Raw genomic sequence first — 22,446 nt, 5'->3', positions numbered from 1 at the left:
ACCTTTATTTTTTCTTTATATGTGGTTTTCTTCCCACTGTCAGATTGATGTTGTGTACAAGTAATGAGTGGCATTTTCTTCATCAGCTTGCTTCTTGAAGGGCACTTTGCACTGGGAGCAACTTCAAAATGAAGAGATGGGTTAGACAAGGAGAATTATGAACAAAGTCTCCTTTGTCTTTCTGTCCATTTCTTTCTCTCTCACAATGTCAGTTATTATCGAAATTGTCAGTTTGTAATAACTAAACAAAAGAACAGTACATAAATGCACAATTCTTTACTTTTTCACTGCCCTCTTTCAATATCCAGGTCCAAATTTTGAGAGCTGTCCATATCTGATTGGCAGCAGTTTTAATTATTCACTGTCCTTTGATGCAATCCTACTGGATCAGATTGACATCTATGTCTCAGACCAGGTGTTCAATAATACACCCTTTACCTAGCCTCCTTCATGTAGTTTTGATCAACAGCCTTGGGGCAAGGGCAGTGATGGCTTGTACTGTAGTAGAACAGAGAACTTGAGTGCAACACAGAAAGGTTCACTGAAAATGGATTTGACAGCTCTGTCATTTATTGCTTTGCTTTCCAATTCCAGGTGCCTTGCACAAAATGTCTTATCTCAGCAATGCCAATTAAAAACTGCAACAAATTTGAAGTTATCTGAACTCTAATAAAATGAAATGTAGATAAAATAGCACAAGTTTAACACAAAACACCAGTATTCTAATTTTCAAATCCAAATTCAGCTAGAGACACACACACACACACACACACACACACACACACACACACACACACACACACACACACACACATACACACATACACACATACACACATACACACATACACACACACACACATACTCACGCATATTGATATATATTCACACTAATCATGGCTTAACTGTGTCACCAACACATATTTTATAACATTTTATAAAATATATTCAACACGGCAAAATGTGCACATGTTCTTTGGACCTGGAATCCATCATTCACTCTACAACCACCAAGATTCAATGAAGATCTGTGGTCAACCTTTTTTGTTGCATATAACTGGATGGCAACAGATTTGATTGGTAGCCTAATTATTGGTCATAATCTGCAAATCCATGTAATATATAATATAAGTGCAGTATAAATTGAAAGTATAATTTTGTTATACAAAGTAAATGTTACCAGCTCCCACAGCAATGTGTTTGACTGACTCATTGGTCATATATACTGTAAATGCATTTTAAATCAACGATGGCAAACTAGTCATTGTATAATGAAATTCAACTTAAATGGCCCATTTCTCTACACACTATCTCTCATTAAGTTGGATACTACACTTATAATGAATGAACATTGCTCAGTTATATCCTTGAAGGCCCCCAATCATCCAGGTCACATGGGTATCCAGAAGTACCAGTCAAAGGTGATGACATTTATAGTTTTCTTCTTGCTGATCTTGAAGAAGCCTCTTGATACAATCATGTTGACATTTTTGACACAGGGGCTTTTGAAGCTGACAGTTGTTAATTCAACTAACAGAACTGATGGTCGCCAACTAAACATGAGAAGCCCGGACTGTCACAGTGGTGACAATGAAAATTCCACTTTGATTTCATGCACCACAGAGTAAACAGTTACTCATAGTCTACTCTAATGTTGCACTTTTAAAGCTATGAGCTATGTTTGTAAGATTTGCAGATTAAAACACGAGACAAACAGGAGAATGAAAAAAAGGTAGACAGAATGATGATGGAATAGAGGGGAGAAAGGAGAATAGAAGCAGCAAGAAAGCAACAGTGAGTGTGAATCTTTGAGAATGAGCTGCAGTAGTCCACTGCTTGCTCTACTAAAGGGAAGAAGCCAGCAGAGGAGTAATAGAGAGGGGATATATTTTGCACCCCATGATACTTTGTATCAAATGTGGTTCTTAGCTTTTTCTTTTCTCTCTCTCTCTCTCTCTCTCTCTCTCTCTCTCTCTCTCTCTCTCTCTCTCTCTCTCTCTCTCTCTCTCTCTCTCTCTCTCTCTCTCTCTCTCTCTCTCTCTCTCTCTCTCTCTCTCTCTCTCTTCCTTTCCCTCACCTGCTTTACCAGCATTTACCCAGCTGTGAATAGATCGTCATTTCCTCAGCCAGATTCAACTGAGGCCAGACCTCAAATAAGTCCATCAAATGAGCTATAATGAACGGGCACAATAGGAGCCTGAGAGGCTGTCCACGTACTTGTGATACCACACACACACAGACACTGTTACCTCTTATCTGCCACAAGAAAAGGATCTTGGGGGTCATTAGCAGGACTGGTAGTTTTTTTATTGATCTAAAAAAATAAATAAATACATTGACTTTTCTTCTTGACTTCTTTGTAAAAGAAGGTAATTTATAATTTCCTCATGCATCAAAAACGTGCTCCTTCCCTTGTTGTGGACAGTAGAAACATCATTCACAGCACTTCACTGAATAGTATCATGTGGTGAAGACAGCTCAGAATACAATTTTTGGTGATAAAAACAAATAAATACATAAAAAAGCTAATTATGCTGGATATACATGAATTTTTTTTTGAACAGCAAATTTATGCTTGTTAGATTTACACATAGAGTAAATATAGTGTGTGTGGTGACACTTGTTTGACAGTATGCCTTGGTAGCGGCAGGTTGTGTTTTAGTGATATCATGTTCTCCCTTACTTTGTTATAGCACTGACACCTCTCAAGCTCATGTTGACACAACTATTACCCATTCATCTTCATCCATGCACAGACAGCTGATCTGTCCTTTACTTTGTTTAGCTTAACCAGGAAGACCTTTTAATGCATGTGTTGTGTGATTTGTGTGGGGTATGTAGTTAGTCCACAACAGATGTTTAGGTTTGAACAGTCTACTGTGCAATTGGTATGCCAACTGAGCTGTGCTTTGGGTGCAGAGTGAGTGGCAAGACCTCAGTTCCATCCCGATACATCGTTATATGATTTATCTGTTGTGTATATAAGGGCCTTAGGGAAATTCAAGCTGAATAAATGTTGAGTGAATTGGCGTAGTCTGAGTGGTGTACAACACCTAAGGTCTACTGCTGGATTTATATATATATATTACTTTATTAGTGTTTGTATTTGCAGTTAATACTGTGCATAGAACACACACACACCAACACACTTTGCCAGCAGCAGCCAGACATAAGTCACAGATGCTTTAGGCTGCAGGGGCCACACCAGTGAGCACACACTGTAGCAGTAGCCTGACTGACAGTATCAGAGCTCCCAATGGCAACATCACAGTTTACCACGACTTTGGATCCTTACAGCAACAAGCATGATCTCCTTAGGCTTTACCTCTCAAGTTTCCTGTATTTCTGGCTGAACTCTACCAGTTGCAACATCTAATTAGCACTGTGTCATGGATCCACTTTTTTACCTTGACTAACATCCGCACAGCTTTGGCAAGGTTGCACAGGAGCAGTATGGCAAACTAGTGATCATGCACAGCAACATGGAGACGCTCTATCAGAACGTGTTGGAATACTTTGCCATCGATCCCAAGAAGACCTCTGTGGAGGAGCTGTTCACTGATCTCAGCAACTTCCGTTCCATGTTCACTGTGAGTATTCTGCACTTCAAAAAAGCATGGGGTCAGGTTTGTTATGTTACTTGATAATAACAATGGTGTGGCAGTGATTTAATAATTGAGGTTTTGTTTCTTGGTATGTCTGATCTGCTAAATGTGCTGCTCATGCTGTGTTTGCTTAAAAGAAATGTGTGCTGTGTTTGTAGTGGTGCTTCATGCCACTGTGTCAGGACGTATGAGACCAACTGGTTTTGAACTGCCGTTGGAAGTGTTTACACCGTTTAATGCGTGTAACTACAGTCATTGTGTATTGGGCTTTGAGTGCTTCCAAAATGTGCGTGACCTATGCTCAACAATGTTCCTGAACGCCTCCTGTGTAGTCACAAACTGCTTCTGCTGATCTGCTTAGCACGCTTAACGCTACGCTTTCTGTCTGGCACGGCGTAAGAGTGTCCATTCATGATTAAAAGCATAGTTTTCGCGGTCTACTTTTTTTTTTTTAAAGCGCTTTTCTCAGACTCATGTCACGCCTCGTCTCTCGTCTCTCCCTGACATGCAGCAGTCAGTCGGCAGAGCCCTCAGCCTCTGCCTTGCCCTGCCGCTGCACAGAGCGGAGCAGCTCTCTGATTGCTGGTTTATTTACAGTTAATTAATATTAAACATATTGCATGTCCAGATTGCTGCAAATTCAACACTGCACTCCCTTGAGTCCACAGCCATAAACCCGCCATGTTTGGAGTCGATTGAATGAATGGTTCTTGAGTTATGCAAAAAGATTTTGTTGATTTCCTTAGTAAAGATACAAAAAAGATGATAGTGATTAATGTGGCTTTAATCATGTTTAATCATCAACAGGTAACTGTAATACTGCCTTCTGATTGGCCAATGGTATTTTCAGGGCTGATAGCTTTTCCATCCAATATTATTATACGTAATGCCTAGAAACATTACTTTATTAGAAATGAGTTTGATAAGGTCTTAGAGATCCAAGTTATTCATGTTATCAGCTATTTTGTGAGTAATTGCTATTAGCTATTTCCTGGGTATATTAGCACATATACAATAATACGATTTTTAAAAATTACAAATGTTACCGATGTAAGCAAAACCTAAACAGCATTGTACTCGAATTAATGAACTACTGGATTAATGCACCGTCAGTTTGATTTAATAGCAGTTCTAGTTAGTTGTTGTTTTTTTTGTTTTGTTTTGTTTTTTTGTTTGTTTGTTTTTTACCAAATGTGTAGACAGGACTGCCTTTTATCATAAACAGCCCTGAATAGAAAAAATAAAAGCAGGAGACGAATAAATGGTAAGGGAGAATTTTGAATTGGTTTTAAGAAGAACTGCAGTAAATCCTGAACGAAAATGATGGGTGTTTGGAAACTCATAAACTTTTATTGTTTTATTCATTGGCTGTATCAAGACAGAAACTCAACTAACTTAGTCTCACATCAGTGTCCTGTGGTATAGTGCAAAGCACAGAACAGTGCCAGTCCTATGTAGTCAAATCCCACCCAGACATTTATGTCATCACTGAGCTCTGTGGCCTTATCAGTCTGGTGCTACTGTGAGCTGTGGGGCTGTGGAGACCCACTGTGTTTAATCAGCAGGATTAGTGGCACAGGCCACTGGGCGCGACAGATAATAGTAGCTAATTAGCCTGACAAAGTTCCTGCCCTGCCCCCAACTTAACATGAACCACACACACAAAAATGGATTTCATGCCGCTTTGCCTTTTTTCTACGGAGTCATTAGTTGAGTTTTAGATTAGCCTTTTTCTCCAAATTTTTTTTGTACATTTGCATGTTTTTCAGAGACCTTGGTGGTGGTATTTTGTTCCTTTCTTATTACGGGTTTATATTTTTGGTGTATAGTGACGTGACCCCCCGTCCCCACCCCACCTGCAATGCAAATCTTTCATTTAAATCATAAGTTTATATGATTAATCATTTTTAGCTCTCTTTCCTTTTCTTTCTCCTAATATTCTCCTGACAGTGACAGTGATATGTGCCTGACTTTGATGTGTTCTATTTCTGTACACAATGTTTGCTGAGAAATTAGACTTTTGAACAAGACTTGTAAAGACAGGCAGTCAAATATTTTGATTGAAATATCTAATTAACGAGAGCATTAGTGCATCCGTGCTTGAAATACATCATACATGGAAATGACACAACATGTGGGCAGGGTGGAACAGAGTTTTTTTTTTTTTTTTTTTTTTTTACCTGCTACATCAACTGTGTCTTTGTTGGTTATGTTCCAGCCACTGAGTTTTGTTAAGTTGTCACTCAGTTGGTTATGCAGGGTTTCTAAGTGTAGACTATATTAACCAGTTTTAAATGAATTAACTAGATCATTTTAGATACAGGATCATGGATAGATGTTGATGTGTTTGGTTTATCTTAATGTGCAATGAAAAAAATAAAACACAAGGTTGCACTGGTGTTTTGCATTGCCTCTGATATTATGAGGTATTCATTTTAATCATTTTTAAACATAGTATACTCATTTTTACACAGTTCTCTATATTTTTTTACCTCTTGGAGGGCTGCATAATCACACGTAGAGGAAAAAAAAAAAAAGACCAGTCACATAAAGATGGAGATGAGCAGAGAGATTCCTATTGCTGGTGCGTACGGCTTCCGTTGTCAGTGTAGCAGCTTCAGTTGATTATAATAGACACGTTCTGGTGCAGCAGACATGTCACGCTGCATCCGTGCTTGGTGTATTAAGGCTATAAAGTCACACGCAGAGTAAAAGTGTTTTTACATTTTTTTTAAATTTAAATGCTAAAATACTAAACCAAAATATTATCACATTTTAGACAATCAGTATTTTGGAAATTATCCAGACATGTTTTATGGTAAAAACTGAATAAAAGGACTAGCTGTGTGAGTAATTGTAATGACAGTATACAGCGCATTGTTGATATCCCGAAACATAGGACTCCCTAGTCTGATTGGGGACCCTAGTTTAAGCCATCAAATTCAAATTACACAATCAGTGGTCAGCTTCCACATTAGCATTATGACATAAAGCTAGAATGTACATTTTTTTACATTGCGAAAAAAAAAATGGCGTCAAATTCATACCCCTACACTTCCCACGCATCCTGATAACCTGACTTCTCTGTATGGTCTCTAACCTTAGACGGAAGTAACAACCCAAACAGTGTCCAAAGGCATTGAAAAAACACATAGGCATTCTGGAAAAAAAAAAAAAAAACTAGGTGCATTGCTTTTAGCCTGGCTGTACCTTTGTTTCTCACTTTTCTCACCTATGTTATTGATCTCGGGACTTCTGTATGTTGTGATCCTTTGCCTAACTTTAATAGCCACAACCCGCCACTCGCTGTGCTCAGATATGGATTGTCAGATGTGCCTCGCCCTAGATCTCCTTCCTCCATATGTGTAATATGGATTATATTCTTTAGCCAGAATGGTACAAACCTTAGTATTTTTGATAGATCAATTTAATGCAAATTAATAATAATTATCTTTGCTGTTGGCATGAATTTCATATGAATTTCTTTTTAGCTCCATGAGTTAGACTCCATGAGTTTTGCTGGAGCATTTATGTTCTGACCAAACACAACAGTTAATGACTCTGCCAGTGAAAGGTTAAGAAGCCAAGTGTTATAAAGACTAGTATTATATGGTCAAAACTCCCAGGGTAGCTATTTATTCCCTTTTTGATAGGTCAAGGTGTAAGCAGCTTACACCTTCAGCAATCCGTTTAAATGGTCACTTCACGCAGACATATCTTGGGAGAAGCCAAGGCTAGGTCAATGAACGTAGGCATACAGTAAATCTCAGCACGGTAACCTCTCGGTCAAATCTGTGTCAGCATTTACCCTGCTGTGCCAAGGCCCATGCTAATAGGTGCGTGCTGTTTCTAGACCAATGCCTGAAGTGAACTGAGCCTTGAACTCGTACGGCGCTCACATAATGTGTGTGTGCCGTTTGTTTGTGTGTGTATGTCATTTTGTGTTGGCAATTTTTTATAGGGAAAGCTGCTTAGCTTTTTCACACACAAAGACACACACACACACGTGTACATACACATACCGCATGCTCAGTCACCCGTAGGAAAGAGACCCAGGGCGAGGCCGCACATCTGACAGGAATCCAATTGAGCGTGTCTAATGGCAGACATCCAGGAGAAGAGGAGGGGGAAGCAGACCTGCAGTGATGAAGGAGAGCAGAGGGCAATTTCCTCAGAGAGCTGGTTCTCTCTCTCTCTCTCTCTCTCTCTCTCCCTCTCTCTCTCTCTCTCTCTCTCTCTCTCTCTCTCTCTCTCTCTCTCTCTCTCTCTCCCTCTCCTTCCCTCTCTCTTTTTTAACTCCATATTACAATAAAAATGTATGCTTTGTCAAAAGACAAACATTACATGACTCTTTTTCTCGTTCCACACTCTTCTTCACTTACTTAAACATCTGTGTCCCTTCAGTTCTAATTAGTTTCAGTATTATGTTAATTATTGTCTACAATGTCAAATTCAGATTTAAATACAATTGAAACCCACCTTACCTGTCCTTAAAATGAACTTTTACATGTGTCTAAACTTAGTTAATGTCCACAAGGAATTCATTTTATGCTTTTATTTTTCTTATCACTAATATATATCACTAATTGGTTCTGTGATATGATAGAACAGTATGTCCTTTTTCCGCTGGCTGTGATCATACTCATTTTTGTTTTAACAAGGTTGTTTTGAAGTAGTGGTCTCACCTGCTCTTTTGCCGCTCTGTTCTCTTTGTGCAGTTTAAGAGTGATCCTCTCTTAAACAGGCCCACTTGTTGTATTGACCCGTTATTGACTTATCATTGTTTTCCTAGGCTGCTGGCAGTAGTAAAGGGTTCAGTTTTAAATAAGATGTCATTTTGCCTCTACAGACTTCCTCTGAATCTGCATAGCCATATAATTGAAACCATCTGCCACACAGTTTTTTAAAAGCTAAACCATAAGACAGTCTGTCTTATTGTTGGCCTTTGTCTGTTAATATCATAATGCAGCTGTCATTCATATGGTAGTATGTTTTTTTAAATAAAAAAAGAAGACAGATTGTGTTTCTTTTACAAGTTAGAGACATATTGTGAAACACTTTTAATACTCATGGTCTGTGAGGCTAAATGTAACTGATTTAACTACAAACTAGGTTGCTGTCTGTATACAATTATTGTTTGAATTAGTAGTTTTATTGACTGACCTGCTTGATAGCGAAAAAGTAGAACAAATGTTAGCATTTTCACTAAGCTCACATTAGACATTCATCACATCTGACTACTTATAACCTGGGATCACTTAATTGTTCCTTATTGAAATTGCGTTATGTGTCAAAACTCTTATTCTTCCCTTTTCTTTTTCCACATTTCTCTCTGCCTGTAATTTCCTGGATTGGATGCCCATTAAGAATGTAGTCATTTGTGAGTCACCGGTTGCCACAAGCAACCGACAGTCATTCCATCAAATCAAAGTTAATTTTGTGGAGGAGTTGGTTTCATTTAAAAATAGAGCTCTGAAAAGCTTCAGTGTGAATATCAGTTGTTTGGAATTCATCTCAAGCCTCTTCTCTTCTCCTCTCCTTCAGTACTCTCTTCTGAATACCTATAAAGTCACTGACGGGCACTCATCAGTGTCGTCAGCTGCGGTTGTCTCTTTATGTGAGTGAATGCATGTTGTTTAAAGTGAACTGAGCTGCCAACAGACTACAAACTCCTTGTGCTCTTGTAAGCGCTATTCATAAGTAAGAATGAACTTTTTTTTATTTTTCTTTCTAGTGGAAAGGTCAAGGTGACAGTGTCTAGAGGTGGAACATTTGTTGTTGAATAAACATAGAAGTGTTTATGACTGCTCATATGCAGCTGCACTTGGCCATAGAGAATGCAGGATTCAAGCATATGCTACCAGCAGTGCAGCTGTATCAAACTGAATATTGTATACCCTCACACTCCTACCATTAGTAATTTGGAGTGTTTATTCAAGTTGTCTATTCTCTTCTCTATGTAAAGTGGCTTTTTGACGCTGAATTGACTTTCCTGAAACCTAGTTGACTATTTCATTTCCAACAGTCAGTGGGTCTCAGTAAGTGACTGCCTGTCTTTATTGTACTACTGTAATCTTTCATATACTACACAGTTCTTGTAGTGTGTTTTTGTGTCCATCCATTCATGTTGGTTCAGCATCACTATTCTTCCACTGACCTGCCTGTCAAGCCGGTTCGTGTGAATAATGTAATAGGAGGGGAGACGACACAGTGTGTGTGTGTGTGGGGGGGGGGGGGGAGTTGGGTGTTTGATAAAAGCTCAGACTCTCTTGCTTTAAGTGACTGACTATTGATCAGGATGGCAATCATGCACTTTATTAAATAATATGCAGTCCATCTCTTGGCTGTGGCATTATTGAGCTATCGACACCATTGTATGAGTTTAATAACCCTTTGGCACAGAGAGTATAGCGCCTGTACCCACAGTGTTGATGTACGGTAGATATCATACCTATAGTATAATTCTTCATAGACAGGCAGAATAGAATTACTGGCAATTTTTTTTTTGGACAAGTTTGGAAATTGGCTACATCAGCTTCTAAAAACGTCAATAATGTTAAGAGACATTCCTGTCCCAAGACCTGTTTGTTTGCTGAATGTTGTACAAAAGTTATTTCAGTCTCAGGGCTTGTATTTTACCAGTGAATGACATGTGATACTACAAACTCCATCACAATCATTCTTGCACCATCAGAATGTCATACATCTAAATCTAAAACATCATCTAAAAATCTAAAACTGAAACTGGGTTATTGTGGTTTAAATGCAGGCAAACTATGATCAGTATGTGGTTGAAAAAGGAATCAAAGTCAAGGTCTGACGTATCCGATGGTCCGAGCCCAGTTAAATTTCAATCAGAATCATAGGTCAACAATTTAGGATAAGAGGTGGATATTTTCGCTTCCCTTCCCGACTCATTTTAAAAAGAAGAGAGAAAATGAGAGAGCAGTGCTGGTAGAGTGCATAGAGCGAGTAGCTAAAATGAAAACGTAAAATGCTATTTTCTGATTGTTTCATGCTGGTATGTGGAAATAAAAAACCCCATCAAACACTCGACAGATGATTTGCCGTGGAGACAACACTCTTAGTTTCCATTTCATTTTCCTCCTCTGCCTTTTTCCTTTTCATGCGTTACAGTTCAGCTCCATGTCTGTAGTGGACAGGTGACTTGCAGAAGCAGACAGAAGGACCTTGCAGTGAACATAAAAGAAATATTATGTTCTTTCTCTCACTGTTAACAAGTTAATTTATGTAGATATGTCAGTGTTGTCTCAGTTCTTAATTATTATTAGAGTTTATTATCAAGATCATCCATACTCACTAAAATAGTTTTATCATAAATTCTTCTCTCAATGTTTTCTAAACTGTTTGGCTTTATACAAAGTATGGAGAAGCCTACATTATACATTATTAATTTACTAATTCAGTATTGTCCAAATTTTATATTTTTTATGTTTGTGCAAAGATTACATATACATACCTAAAGGAAAACAGCCACATGTAAAGGAAACTTCACTGTTCTGTATTATGTATACAATAAATACATCACTAAAAATTATAGAAAAAAGAGCTATTATCATTTTTTGGCTAGTGAAAATATACAAGGTACCACTAAAACTCTGATCTAGTGGTAAAGTAGGACAATGGTGAAAAAATGTCACTTTGAAAGTCTGAAAGTCAGTCAAGATTAAGGTTTTCTTATATTGATTGCATATTTTGTTTTATAAAATTATCATCACATGTTTATTCAGGTTTTGCACATTTTTTATTGTTATTATTCATTATGAATTGGTTGGAAAAGACCTAAAGCATTTCCTGAAAAGAAGTAAGTTAATACAATTATTTAATATTTACTGTGTTGTTGTATTGCAATATTCTTCCCAAATGTAAGTCATTTGAGAGTGTAATTTCCAATCAGAATAATGAAATGGTGAAGAGAAAAGACTTATGGTTTGTAATTTGTATTTTTACAAGGCATTACATTTTATTTTAAAGCTGCAATTTTGAAAGTATAATCATATTACAAATAAGTACCAGGTTTAGTCTTAAAAGTGCAATATATTGAGTATGGCTAATTATTCTTGTTGAATTATATCTAGGAATTGGCTTTAGTGTCATGTAGTCAGTCTGTCAAATTCAGCCGGTTTTAAATGTATGTTTTTGTTTACACCTGCAGGTAGTGTGGTAGACATCAACATCTGCCCACACAGCAGAACCTGTAAGCTGGGTTCAGCTCAGTGCCTACAGCCTGTTGCTATTGAATTGCATTGCAGGTAGCATTGCTATTAAAACCTGCCTGCTGTTAAGTGACCGGACAAAACTCTCACAGTAGCCACCAGGTGATACTGAGGTTATCTTACTGACCCTAATGCATATTATATACATACAATAACAAACACCCACAGTGGCCAATCCTTGCATTTTTATACTTAATACATTTTGATACAGAGTTAACATCTTTTTTTTTAAAGCATGATAATGTTTTCCCACTGTTTGCTTTGTCCTTTAAAGAGATGCTGCCAAGGATGTTTTTTGGCTCTGTAATAGACTGTAAAGAGAAAAACTAAAAAATTAAACAGAGCTTTTCTAATATCTAAAAATAGGAATACATGTTTTTCTTTGAATGTGAAGGAAAGATATGAACAAAAAAGAAAGTGTTTTGGATGGACCAGCATTTTCTAGTTCATGTCTTGAGGTCACTGTGCCATCATTATTTCGTATCTCTAGTACCTCAGGTCCCTTGCATCAAGGTGTTTTGTCTCTAGGGAGACCGGAGTGGCAAAGAACCTAGAAGCTGCATCTGACTTTAATGGTGCCTGATAAAGACGTCTGTAGGCTTTGACAGCTGCCTTTGCCTTTGACAGGCTTTACACTACTGTAATTAACCCCACTTAGCAATCCATCGTTTTCTCTTTCTTTCTTCTTTCTCACTCTCTCTCTCTCCGCCCACAGCAAGCACTCAAGGAGAACCTGAGGCAGAGGGAATCAGAGGAGAAACAGAGGAGAGCACGGGCAGCAAAGGAAAAGGCTGAGCGTGAAAAACAGGAGAGACAGCAGAAGAAGAGGAGATTGCTGGAAGTCAATGCAGGTACAGACTGCTCAATCTGCTTTGCCTGTCAAATCTTGCATCGTTAAGCCCCTTTACATGCTGCTGTGTGCAAAATCAATCAGAGTCAAATGTTGTAAAAGATAATTCAAAGACAACGGCCCTCATTCACTAATATGAGCGTAGAATTGGTCTTTGCGCATAAAATGAGTATGCATGCAAAATTACCATACATTCATGACACGTGCCAATTTTGACCGTGCGTATTTTAGTAAATCTGAATGATTTTAAATTGACAAGCGCATGCAAGCACATATCTGTAATTTGCATTTTACCACGCTCTACCCATACATACCACCCATTTCTCTATACAAGGTAAGCTGTTTGAGCGATACAACAGTGGAGAGAGCTGTCACTTATTGCAAATAGAGGGTCATGATGGTAAAAATGTAGAAAAAGCTTCAGAAGTAGAAGCCAGAAATTGCAGGTTTGGCTGTTAAACATGTCATTGGCACAACCATTTCGAGCCTGATTGTCAGTCATGTATACAGCTGGCATACCTGTTGCATCACAACCATGCAGTACTTCTGTAACGAAATATGGTACATGTGTAGATCTGTGGAATTGATCTTAATAAGTGGTTTCAAAGTCTGAGGATGTGAACCTGTCCTCAGACAAAGTTTTGAAAAAGGCGCTTCTGACTCTGGGAAAGTAAGGAAAACAGTTAAATTCCTCAAAACTACTGTGTCCGTGAAATATCTATTTAATGAATTTACACGCTTCTAGGTTATTCTGTGTGATTTCCTTTTGAAAATTACTCAAAGATTTTTTCACTTTCACTCACCAAGTGTGAAGCTGTTTGGCCCGCCTCCCACTTTGAGAACCTCTGATCTAAAAGAATCTCTACTGCTGCACCAGGTGCGCATCATGTTTCGTTTTTGTCCACATTAGGCCACGATGTAGTGAAAACAGAGTGTCTCTTTCTGTGCCACTTCTGAACTACACTGAACCGGCCGTTAACCAGCTGCATAAATCACGGCCAAATCTGATGGAGGAAATTAATCGATGTCATATTCCAATATGGAAATTCCAATATATAAGCTATAGTCATCTAAAGGTGGCAACAGGATAATTTAATATATTCAAACATTTTATCACATTTCAGATTTTTATGATCATTTACAAAATATTTGTGGTTCTAATATACTGTTTACATTGAATAAATATTGACTATATCATTTTTTATGACTGAGGAATGTTTATGATTTGTGCGTACGCATGGTGTAAGGCAGTACTAAATTCTTTTGCTGAGTAAGTGCAAATTCAGGTAAGAACATGTGGATGACTCCTGGATTTGTGTTTAAAACATTTGTATGCATGGTTTAAGCACAGATTTGTGCGTACGCACTGTTTGTGAATGAGGACCAATTACACTTAATTTATCAAGCAAACATAAGTTCAGCTTGTATTATTTGATGGCTCACCTTTTTTCTCAGAATTCAGTATTCATCTCTTGAAAGATTAAAACTCACGTGCAAAAAGGAACGTTTTTGTATGCATTTGGATTCATGGACAAGCAAATGAGTAATGTTGAACATAATTTCAATTTACCCATAGTGTGATAGTAAAACCGCTCTACCTCCTGAGCCACAGCCACCCTCACGGGTCGTCCTCCAATTAGAAGATTGGCGGTTGTATGAATGCGAGTGAATGGTTAACTTCCTCCTGATGTGCAGGTTGGCACCCTGCGTGGTAGCTCCTGCCATCAGTGTATGAATGTGTGTGAATGGGTGAATGAAATGTAGTGTAAAGCGCTTTGAGTGGTCATAAAGACTAGAAAGGCGCTATATAAGTACAGTCCATTTACCATATAAGTACAGTCCATTTAAAACTTTTAAATATATATTTGTGTCTGTGTCACTAAATCAGTGTCACCCCTGTTGAAATCATCACGCTTGACTGTTATTATTTCAGATCAATTAATCCATCTAATGTAGTTTACCATATATGGAAATCTAAAGTGAAACTTAACATCATCATACCAGGCATATACTTAGTCGCAACAGACTGTGTTATATTATTGTGCCATAAGGGTAACATTCACATTCGATTGTCCTCCCATAATTAGTGGACAATCTTATGACTTAAACAATGTAAGGTAGTCATTTGATGCATAACACTGCATATTTCAACCTTGGAATTGTAAAGGTGTCATTGTGATTATTGATTGGTTATTGATCTGAGCAGCAAAACTTACCTCTTGCTTGACCCCTTACGGGAGGTCATAGCACAAAGTCAGTCCAGAACCGCATCTGTCAGGGTTATGGGCTATTTTTAATTGCACTTCAGCAGGATAGATGATTTGCTAAAATGACCCTTAACCTGACTCACCTGGTTGGAGAACAACTACTCTAACAACTAGGCAACCAGTGAGCATAGTTTCAGTAACTGAGTTAGCAGAGGTGTTTGTAAAGGGTGGTGGTGGAAATTGGTAATCATTTGATGTGAAGTCCACCATCACAAATTTGTATTAATACATTTGCACTGAATATTTCATTTTGAGTCTTGTAAGCAAAACATGTGGTCTTCAGTTGAGCTCAGTTTGTTTAACCCTTAAACAGGCAACCTGCACCAGGATATACATATACATTTTTATACCTTAATAGGGTCAATGTATCCTGGTGGAGATACAACTCATGAAATCCAAAATATACAAAATATTTTTAAAATTATTTGTGGAAATGTTTACTTAGGTCCAATGAGATGCCTTGTAACATCAAAGTAAATAAAAAGAATAATTAACATCTAATTTTCCACTCTTGCCTATTTAATTGTTTAAAAAAAAGCATTTAAATGGAGAATTCTACGAAAGAAAATATTTGTTTTCTGATCCTGTGAGTTTATACTCACAGGTTTATTGTTTGTTAACTGATTAGTGCAAGAGTTAGTTGAGCTCTGTAATGACTGATAAGCGAGTTGTGTTGTGAGTTCTGGCAAACTTTCAACTTGGCCTTTATCTTGACCAGGTATAATGTGTTTTGCACAATGTGTTCTTAATCACAACTTGCATATTGGGATGTATGAAGTTTTTCCATGATCTCTGCATGTACTGAATCAGTCAAAAGTTTCGATACACCTTCCCATTCCCTTGAATGAGAAAGCGCATCTAAAGTTTAGACTCAAACTTTTCACTTGTACTGTATATCATTTTCTACCACCATCCATTACTGTGACCCTCAGTGATAAAGTAGCTTGAATGCTAAATCTATTTACCAAGCACGTTCAGGCATAGCTGTGAAGAATGCAATGTCCTACCTTGTGCCAGAGCATCTTGTCCCAAGAGCCAGAGGTTTTTTGTTTTTTTGTTTTTTCTTCCCCTTTGGAACACAGCTCATGCCAGGAACTTGTTCAATAGTGCAGCCTCCAGATCCTTTCTCAATGCCAAAGCCAAGGCTGGCAGAGTTGAGCTCAGCAGTCCCGGCCCTGCAACAGCATCTATAGCTAACATGTCTTTGCCAGCCACTGTAGCACTCCTGTAGACATGAGAGTGCAAGTGGAGAAGCACCATGTTCCATCAAGGCCAAAGTACTGCTGTTGGGCGTATTATCTAGCCAAAACAAGGCCTTTCTTTGCCAGAACATGATATAAGCATCTTCTTTTCCCTTTACTTTGGTCTGGACATCCCCCAATTGTCACTGGCCAAAGTTTTATAGTGCTGGGCTCAGTCAAACAGGGGGTCATGTCTTATTTAAATTTATAAGCAAGATTCAGGTAGATAGGTTCTATTCTGTGCCCTAATCCAGTAGGGCTGAACGATATATAGTTATTGTATCTATATCTAGATATGAACGTGCAAGACATTAATATCGCAAAAAGTGACAATATGAATGATATCAAATGTGGAGATATAAGGGAAATAGGACGAGACGTTATCTTCTTTCATGCAGATTAAATTGTTTAATCACTGAGTAAAGTTGTGACAACTCTCCACCTGTATGTCTGTGTCCGCTGCCCGGAGGAGAGATTTGCAGCTAACGTTAGCCTCTGCTGCAGTTTGTCATTTCTCATCACACTGCTGTTCAATGCGGGAATACTGCAACTTAATTCTGCCTCGCTGTATTATATAAAAGGTCCGGACACGGAATAAGCGGGCAGTGTTGTGTTAGCTGTGGTCGAGCGAGGTAGAGAGTGAATAAAGAGAGGGAGCGCTGGCAGGCAGAAAGCCGGTGAATCAGATCAATAAAGCATATTTTCTGATTGTTTCACAGCGGTTATGTTCAACAGCACTAATAAACTTCCCCACACACCTCCACTCAACCCTGCAGCTCCACCTCAAACCTCTGAAAAAAAAGCAAAGGCTTTAATGAGAGATATTCTTTATTTCCATGTGTGAAATACATCAACTATGATCGTGATCCACTTCCAAGTCATCTAGAAGTCGAGTCTTTTATCAATAAGTAAAGACAGTTACTTAAGTTATTTGAAGAAACACAATGTTGAAAAAGATATGTTTGGATTAATAAGTCCAATAAGTACTTGAAGGACATTTTTTTTTATAGATATCTTCATTTTGCTCTCTGAGTGCACCAGAACGACTTAAAAATATACATGCCCCTGAGTGTTTCTCAAATGGTCATACCCTAACTTTATGATGAGTGCAAAATTGCAAAATATTATTATGCTGTTTTGTTTAAGAATGCTTAATTTTCACTGTTGCTACACTTTAAATTTAAAAAAAGTGTGAAATCACTCATATCGTATCGATATCGAGATATTTGGCTTCAATATCGAGATATGATAATTTGTCCATATCATGTAGCCCTATAATCCAGTAGTGTATTTATCTAGTGTATATCCATCATGCTGTGATTATCTGAGAATACCAGCAACCAGAGTTTAAGCAAAAAAATGAAATTACCAAACCAGAGCTAATGTTGCATGGATTGTGTTTATGTTATGGAGACTTATTAACGTTCACTAGGGGTTTGACGATACACTCAGCTCATGAGACGAGGCAATACACGATATTGGATTCACGAGAAAGAGACGAGACGAGATTTTAACAGTTTTTAAGAAAACTTCATTGACTTAATATATGACTAGAAAAAAGAGTTGTTTATTTGAATGAAATTCACATCCCTAGCTTTTACTGATTTATAGTTAATGATCTGCAGATGTCAAGGATGAGGTTCTGCTTTGTGTTTGCAGTTATTAGAGGTAACGATATTCACATTAATGCAAATATAGGCTAACATTATTTTTTGAAATATTACTATGTCAGAAAGTTTTCATTCTTCAGTATCTATTTCTTGACTTGCTATAGAAATGCATATAACACATATTCACTATTCTACGGTCTGATGAGACTGAAACAATCTTTTTGTTTCAGTCGACAATTGGTCGTTTGAACAGGAGAAGTGCAGGCTGTAAATAAATCAATGCGCATATAAAAAAAAAAACTGACGCAGAAAAACAAAGTAGCACGGGACATTTCTAGTAACTTCATCAAACTAATGAATGTATTATGGAGCATGCATGCACGATGGTCTTCATGTGATGATCTTTTCCTCCTTCAGTAAGGGTCAGGTGGGAATCCCTCCTGATGACGTGTTTCTCCAGGGGGAATCCCAGACCCCAGCCTGTGTTCACTCCCTAGTCAGTGTGTGTAAAATAATGTTAATTCGTCTGAGGCATTCATTTAAAAGTTTCCTGGAGACATGACTGTTGGTTAGTGTTAAACTACTAAGGATTTTTTTAATTAATCTGTATTGCGCTCTTGCCTTGATGACGTCATCCAGTCTAAAAATATGAGAAATGAAGTGTAAAACCCCCCAGAAAAGAAAAACATAAACCGAACCGAAAACCGTGACCCCAAAACCGCGATATGAACCAAACCATGGATTTTGTGACCGTTCCACCCCTACTAAACATAACTAAACTGTAGGACAAATACTGCACATCAACAGAGATACACCATTCCCAGCATGAAACATGTTAGTGGCAGCCTCATGTGATGGGAATGCTTCACAGCTGGACATACAGGGTTCATGAAGTAGACAGTAAAATAATTGCAGCGAAATCCGACATTAGAACTGCAAATCAGTAGATTTACTTTCAAGCAAAACAATGACCCCAAACACAAAAAGCCAGAACTTCCCAGGATTGCCTTAAAAACAAAAGCCGTGTCTGAAACCAGACCCCAATCCAATCAAATTGTGACAGGACTTAAAAAATCTCTGTTCACTTATTGATTCCTTGCATTTTAACAGAACTTAACAGTATTTTTTGTAAGAAAGAATGGGGATTAACTGTGCCGTTCACATGATACAGACCTTTATACTTAGAATCAAAGCTGCCTCTTCTAAATATTGGCTGAAAGAGAAGGTGAATACTTAATCAAAAAATGGTGGTTTCATATGCATACTTAATTTACAGTATATCAACTTGTTTTCACTTTGACATAATACATATTCATAGTTTATTAGTATCAGAGGGAAAAAAAAGCACATCCACTTTATGTTGTGAACAAAAAAAACTGGACTTAAATACTCTTTATTGGCACTTTATATTGGTATCCTTATGTTAGTTTTAAAAATTCATGCGTGTTTAGTTTTGTAACTTGCTCAGATTGACAGCTTGGACTTCTTTCCTCTGTGTTTGTGTGTTGACTTGTGTTTCACTGCAAACTTTTCTTTTTCAGAAAAGTAGTTTAGAGAAAAAATAAAATAAATCATAAAAATAAACTTCAGCCAAATTTTGTCAGAAAGGCTTATACAAATATGCCGAGAGCTTGAAATTTATTTAGATACGCTCAAATTAAGATAAAGCTAAAGGCAAACTCAGTGACATCCCCAAGAAGTGATGTTTTTGGCAATGTATGACACACACACTCGCTCATGCACATATACACACATACGTACACACAGATTGCTGGGATGAAATGAATATGTGATAGTGATTTGGCATTGTGCTTCCAACCCAGGACAGGATTTACTCACTCTCTTTCACACACTCTCACACTGTCTCTCTCTCACGCAGTCTGTCTCTCAGCCTATTTATTAACTAAAGAGCTTTCTCTTTGTTTGTCAGGGAGGATTGTCCTCAATGGAGATTTTCTGTGTAATCATCTGATTATCCATCAATTCCCTAAAAAGCCCCAGAGAGGCTGCATATTCACATTATGCTGAAGGGCACATCAATGAGAGACAGAAGGAGGAAGGTTGAGGGTTTCCTAGAGGAAATTATCAAAATGGATTTTAGCTTGTTTTTAGCTGGTTTAGGCGTAGCTTTGCCTACTTATGTATTCCTGAAATGTATAGTTCAAACAGAAACCTTCTCATATTCCTCTGTCTTTTTGCCACAGACTAGGCTTCTACCTACACAATGATATGCAGCCTGGTTTCGTCATCTGCACTGTGTGTTCTGGTAGTCTCTGAGAGTGAGAGCATCAGCTTGCATTCATTTGCATAGAGCCCTATGGAGATTGAAATTCAGATTGAATAGGTGTTTTTTTCCCCCCCTCCTCTAGCTGTGCCTAGCTTGTGTATGACAAATCTGTTGCATTAACTCCCAGGGTAGGCCAGGAGCAGGAATGTTTGTGGAGCGACAAATTACACATCAGAGCTTTATTTAACATTCCCTACATGGCCACGAGCGATGAACTATTAAGACGTCAAATAGAGGGACAGCTAGAGATGCACCCCTGCATGCAAAGATGCTAAAAGTATGGGGAGGGGGGCATCGGAGAGAGTGAGAAAGAAAGAAAGAAAATTAAAATGTATTTTTTTCAAAGCAGGAGTAATGCATCCATATGATGCATTAGTATTATAGTGGTGCTCACTTAATTTGCATTTTATACTATTTTCCCTCATTATGTTTTTACATTTATAATAAACTGACAATTTGATGGAAATATTGGAATGGTAGTGTTGCCTGCTAGCAACCACTGTGCAGTAATCTTATGCCCAACGTTGCAGTTGGCAGCTATACTAACAATAATCTAGTGTCCACTGCTTGTCTTCTGTGTTATGAGGTGTGCATGTGGTGAACCAAACACAAATCGAGTTAATTATCAAATTAACGCAAATACTTAAATTACTTAAAACTTGAAAATTAAATGTAAAACTTAAAAACAATGGCCTATTTACTGTATGTTTCGAGCAGACAGAAAACAATGTAATAAAGGAAAATTCTAAGAAGCTGAGCTATTGTATATTTATGGTGTCTACTTCAAGATCAGTTAAATGCAATTGAATCCAAATTGCTTCCCTTATATACAGTAATAGACACTTACCCTTTGTTACTGTAGTATATATGGATTTGCAAAAGGCACTTCTGATCTTATTCATCATTCTTGATGTGGATATCAGGTTTGACTGACTTGTATTACCAATTTATTTTTCCTTTATTTTACAGTCATTTGCCCATCATTATTCTCATTTCAAGACTTTGTACTACCAAAACATTTTGTAATAGAGCTTAGAAATACAAATGGTAAAATTTCACTATGACTGCCTATGACTGATTGCTGTAAAGCAGTGATTCCCAACCTTTTCTACTTGTGATCCCTTAATATGAAGCAAAATTCTTCTTCTTCCAAACCCTTTAATTAGGTGCATGTCGATATAATGGAATGATTTTCTCTTCTCAGACTGACTGACTGTGTATTTCACAAAGGAGAAAAAAAAAACCAAGCAAACAGAAAAGTCCAAAAACTAAACAATTCAGTGTGGTTGAATTTAGCTTCTTCTTAAAATTTCCTGACATGGTAATCATCATCCTCTGAACCCATGTCCGAATCCTTACCCCCAGGTTGTGAAGTACTGCTTCAATAAAATAGATATTTGCATTGGGTTTATCTGTTAATTTATGTATTTAACTGATAACATGATGTTGTGTTCTGCTTGGCTAAGATGCTGATTTCTTTATGATTGGCTGACATCAGTGACCTTTTAGAATATTTATTAGCTGGTAATGACGCATGGAAGTCGGTGGTTCATCCCTATACATCATCCATATCAGTGTCAGTAAAGTGGAACAGAGGGTATTCAATAGTGAGAGAGCGAGAAATGGCTGACTGACCTTATGGCACCATTTGCCTTCTAAGTCTCCAAGGTAACACAGTGGTTGGCCGGTATTCATTGTACTCAGGCATGTTATTTTCCCCCCTTAGCTTTTTCATCCCAACCCAGCTGACCCCATTTCTTGCCTTGCTCTGGCCCACCTCTGCTACACACTGCTACAGCCGGATCATTGTCCTGATGATAAGTGCCACATCCTGTTGAGAGAGGTGTCGGGAGACATTAGCCCGGGTCTGAATGGAGGGTAGACATTGACACACTGACAGGCTGCTTGTCCAGACAATAGAAAACGCCAGTCTGAACAGGCTCTGATTAAATAGATGGTGATTGAAGTTTCACTACAGACAGGGGGATAAGTACAGCCTTTTCCCAGAGGTGGAGGTTCAGCTTTGTCTTGATTCCACTCCTAGAGTGGATTGTTTTGTTTTGTGGTAGAGTAAACAACCCATCTGTTTTTGCTTATCTTCTTGTTGATCTTACCTGTTCACTTGTACATCTGTTTGTACATCTAACAACGTAATATAGGACATATCCACACACATTTTCTCCCAAAGATGGCAGTCAAGCTTGACACTTCACAGTAGAGCTCATTTGGCTCAGTTACTGCTGTCTTTTGCTACTGAAACATGGGACTTGGAGCTCACGGTGGAGCAGCAATAAAGAAGATGTGAGCACAAGGCAGACACTCTTACTATTCTTTAAATAGACATCAGTG

At 38.0% G+C, this 22,446-nt stretch overlaps 1 protein-coding gene and 1 long non-coding RNA gene across 2 annotated transcripts in view; both read left to right on the top strand.

Moving 5' to 3' along the window:
• Positions 1-22,446, top strand: part of LOC133991015 (uncharacterized) — a 558,552-nt gene that overhangs the window by 288,104 nt on the left and 248,002 nt on the right. The gene's annotated exons all lie outside the window — the stretch shown is intronic.
• LOC133977789 (protein diaphanous homolog 3-like) overlaps positions 1-22,446 on the top strand; it is a 176,466-nt gene that overhangs the window by 94,095 nt on the left and 59,925 nt on the right. Inside the window, exons 24-25 of the mRNA XM_062416074.1 lie at positions 3,426-3,590; positions 12,558-12,693. Of these exons, the coding sequence (XP_062272058.1) occupies positions 3,426-3,590; positions 12,558-12,693 (301 nt within the window). The remainder of the gene's footprint in view (positions 1-3,425; positions 3,591-12,557; positions 12,694-22,446) is intronic.

The sequence above is a fragment of the Scomber scombrus genome, chromosome 1, assembly GCF_963691925.1.
Source record: "Scomber scombrus chromosome 1, fScoSco1.1, whole genome shotgun sequence".
In the NCBI taxonomy this organism is placed as follows: Eukaryota; Metazoa; Chordata; class Actinopteri; order Scombriformes; family Scombridae; genus Scomber; species Scomber scombrus.
This window is presented reverse-complemented; position numbering and strand designations above follow the sequence as displayed.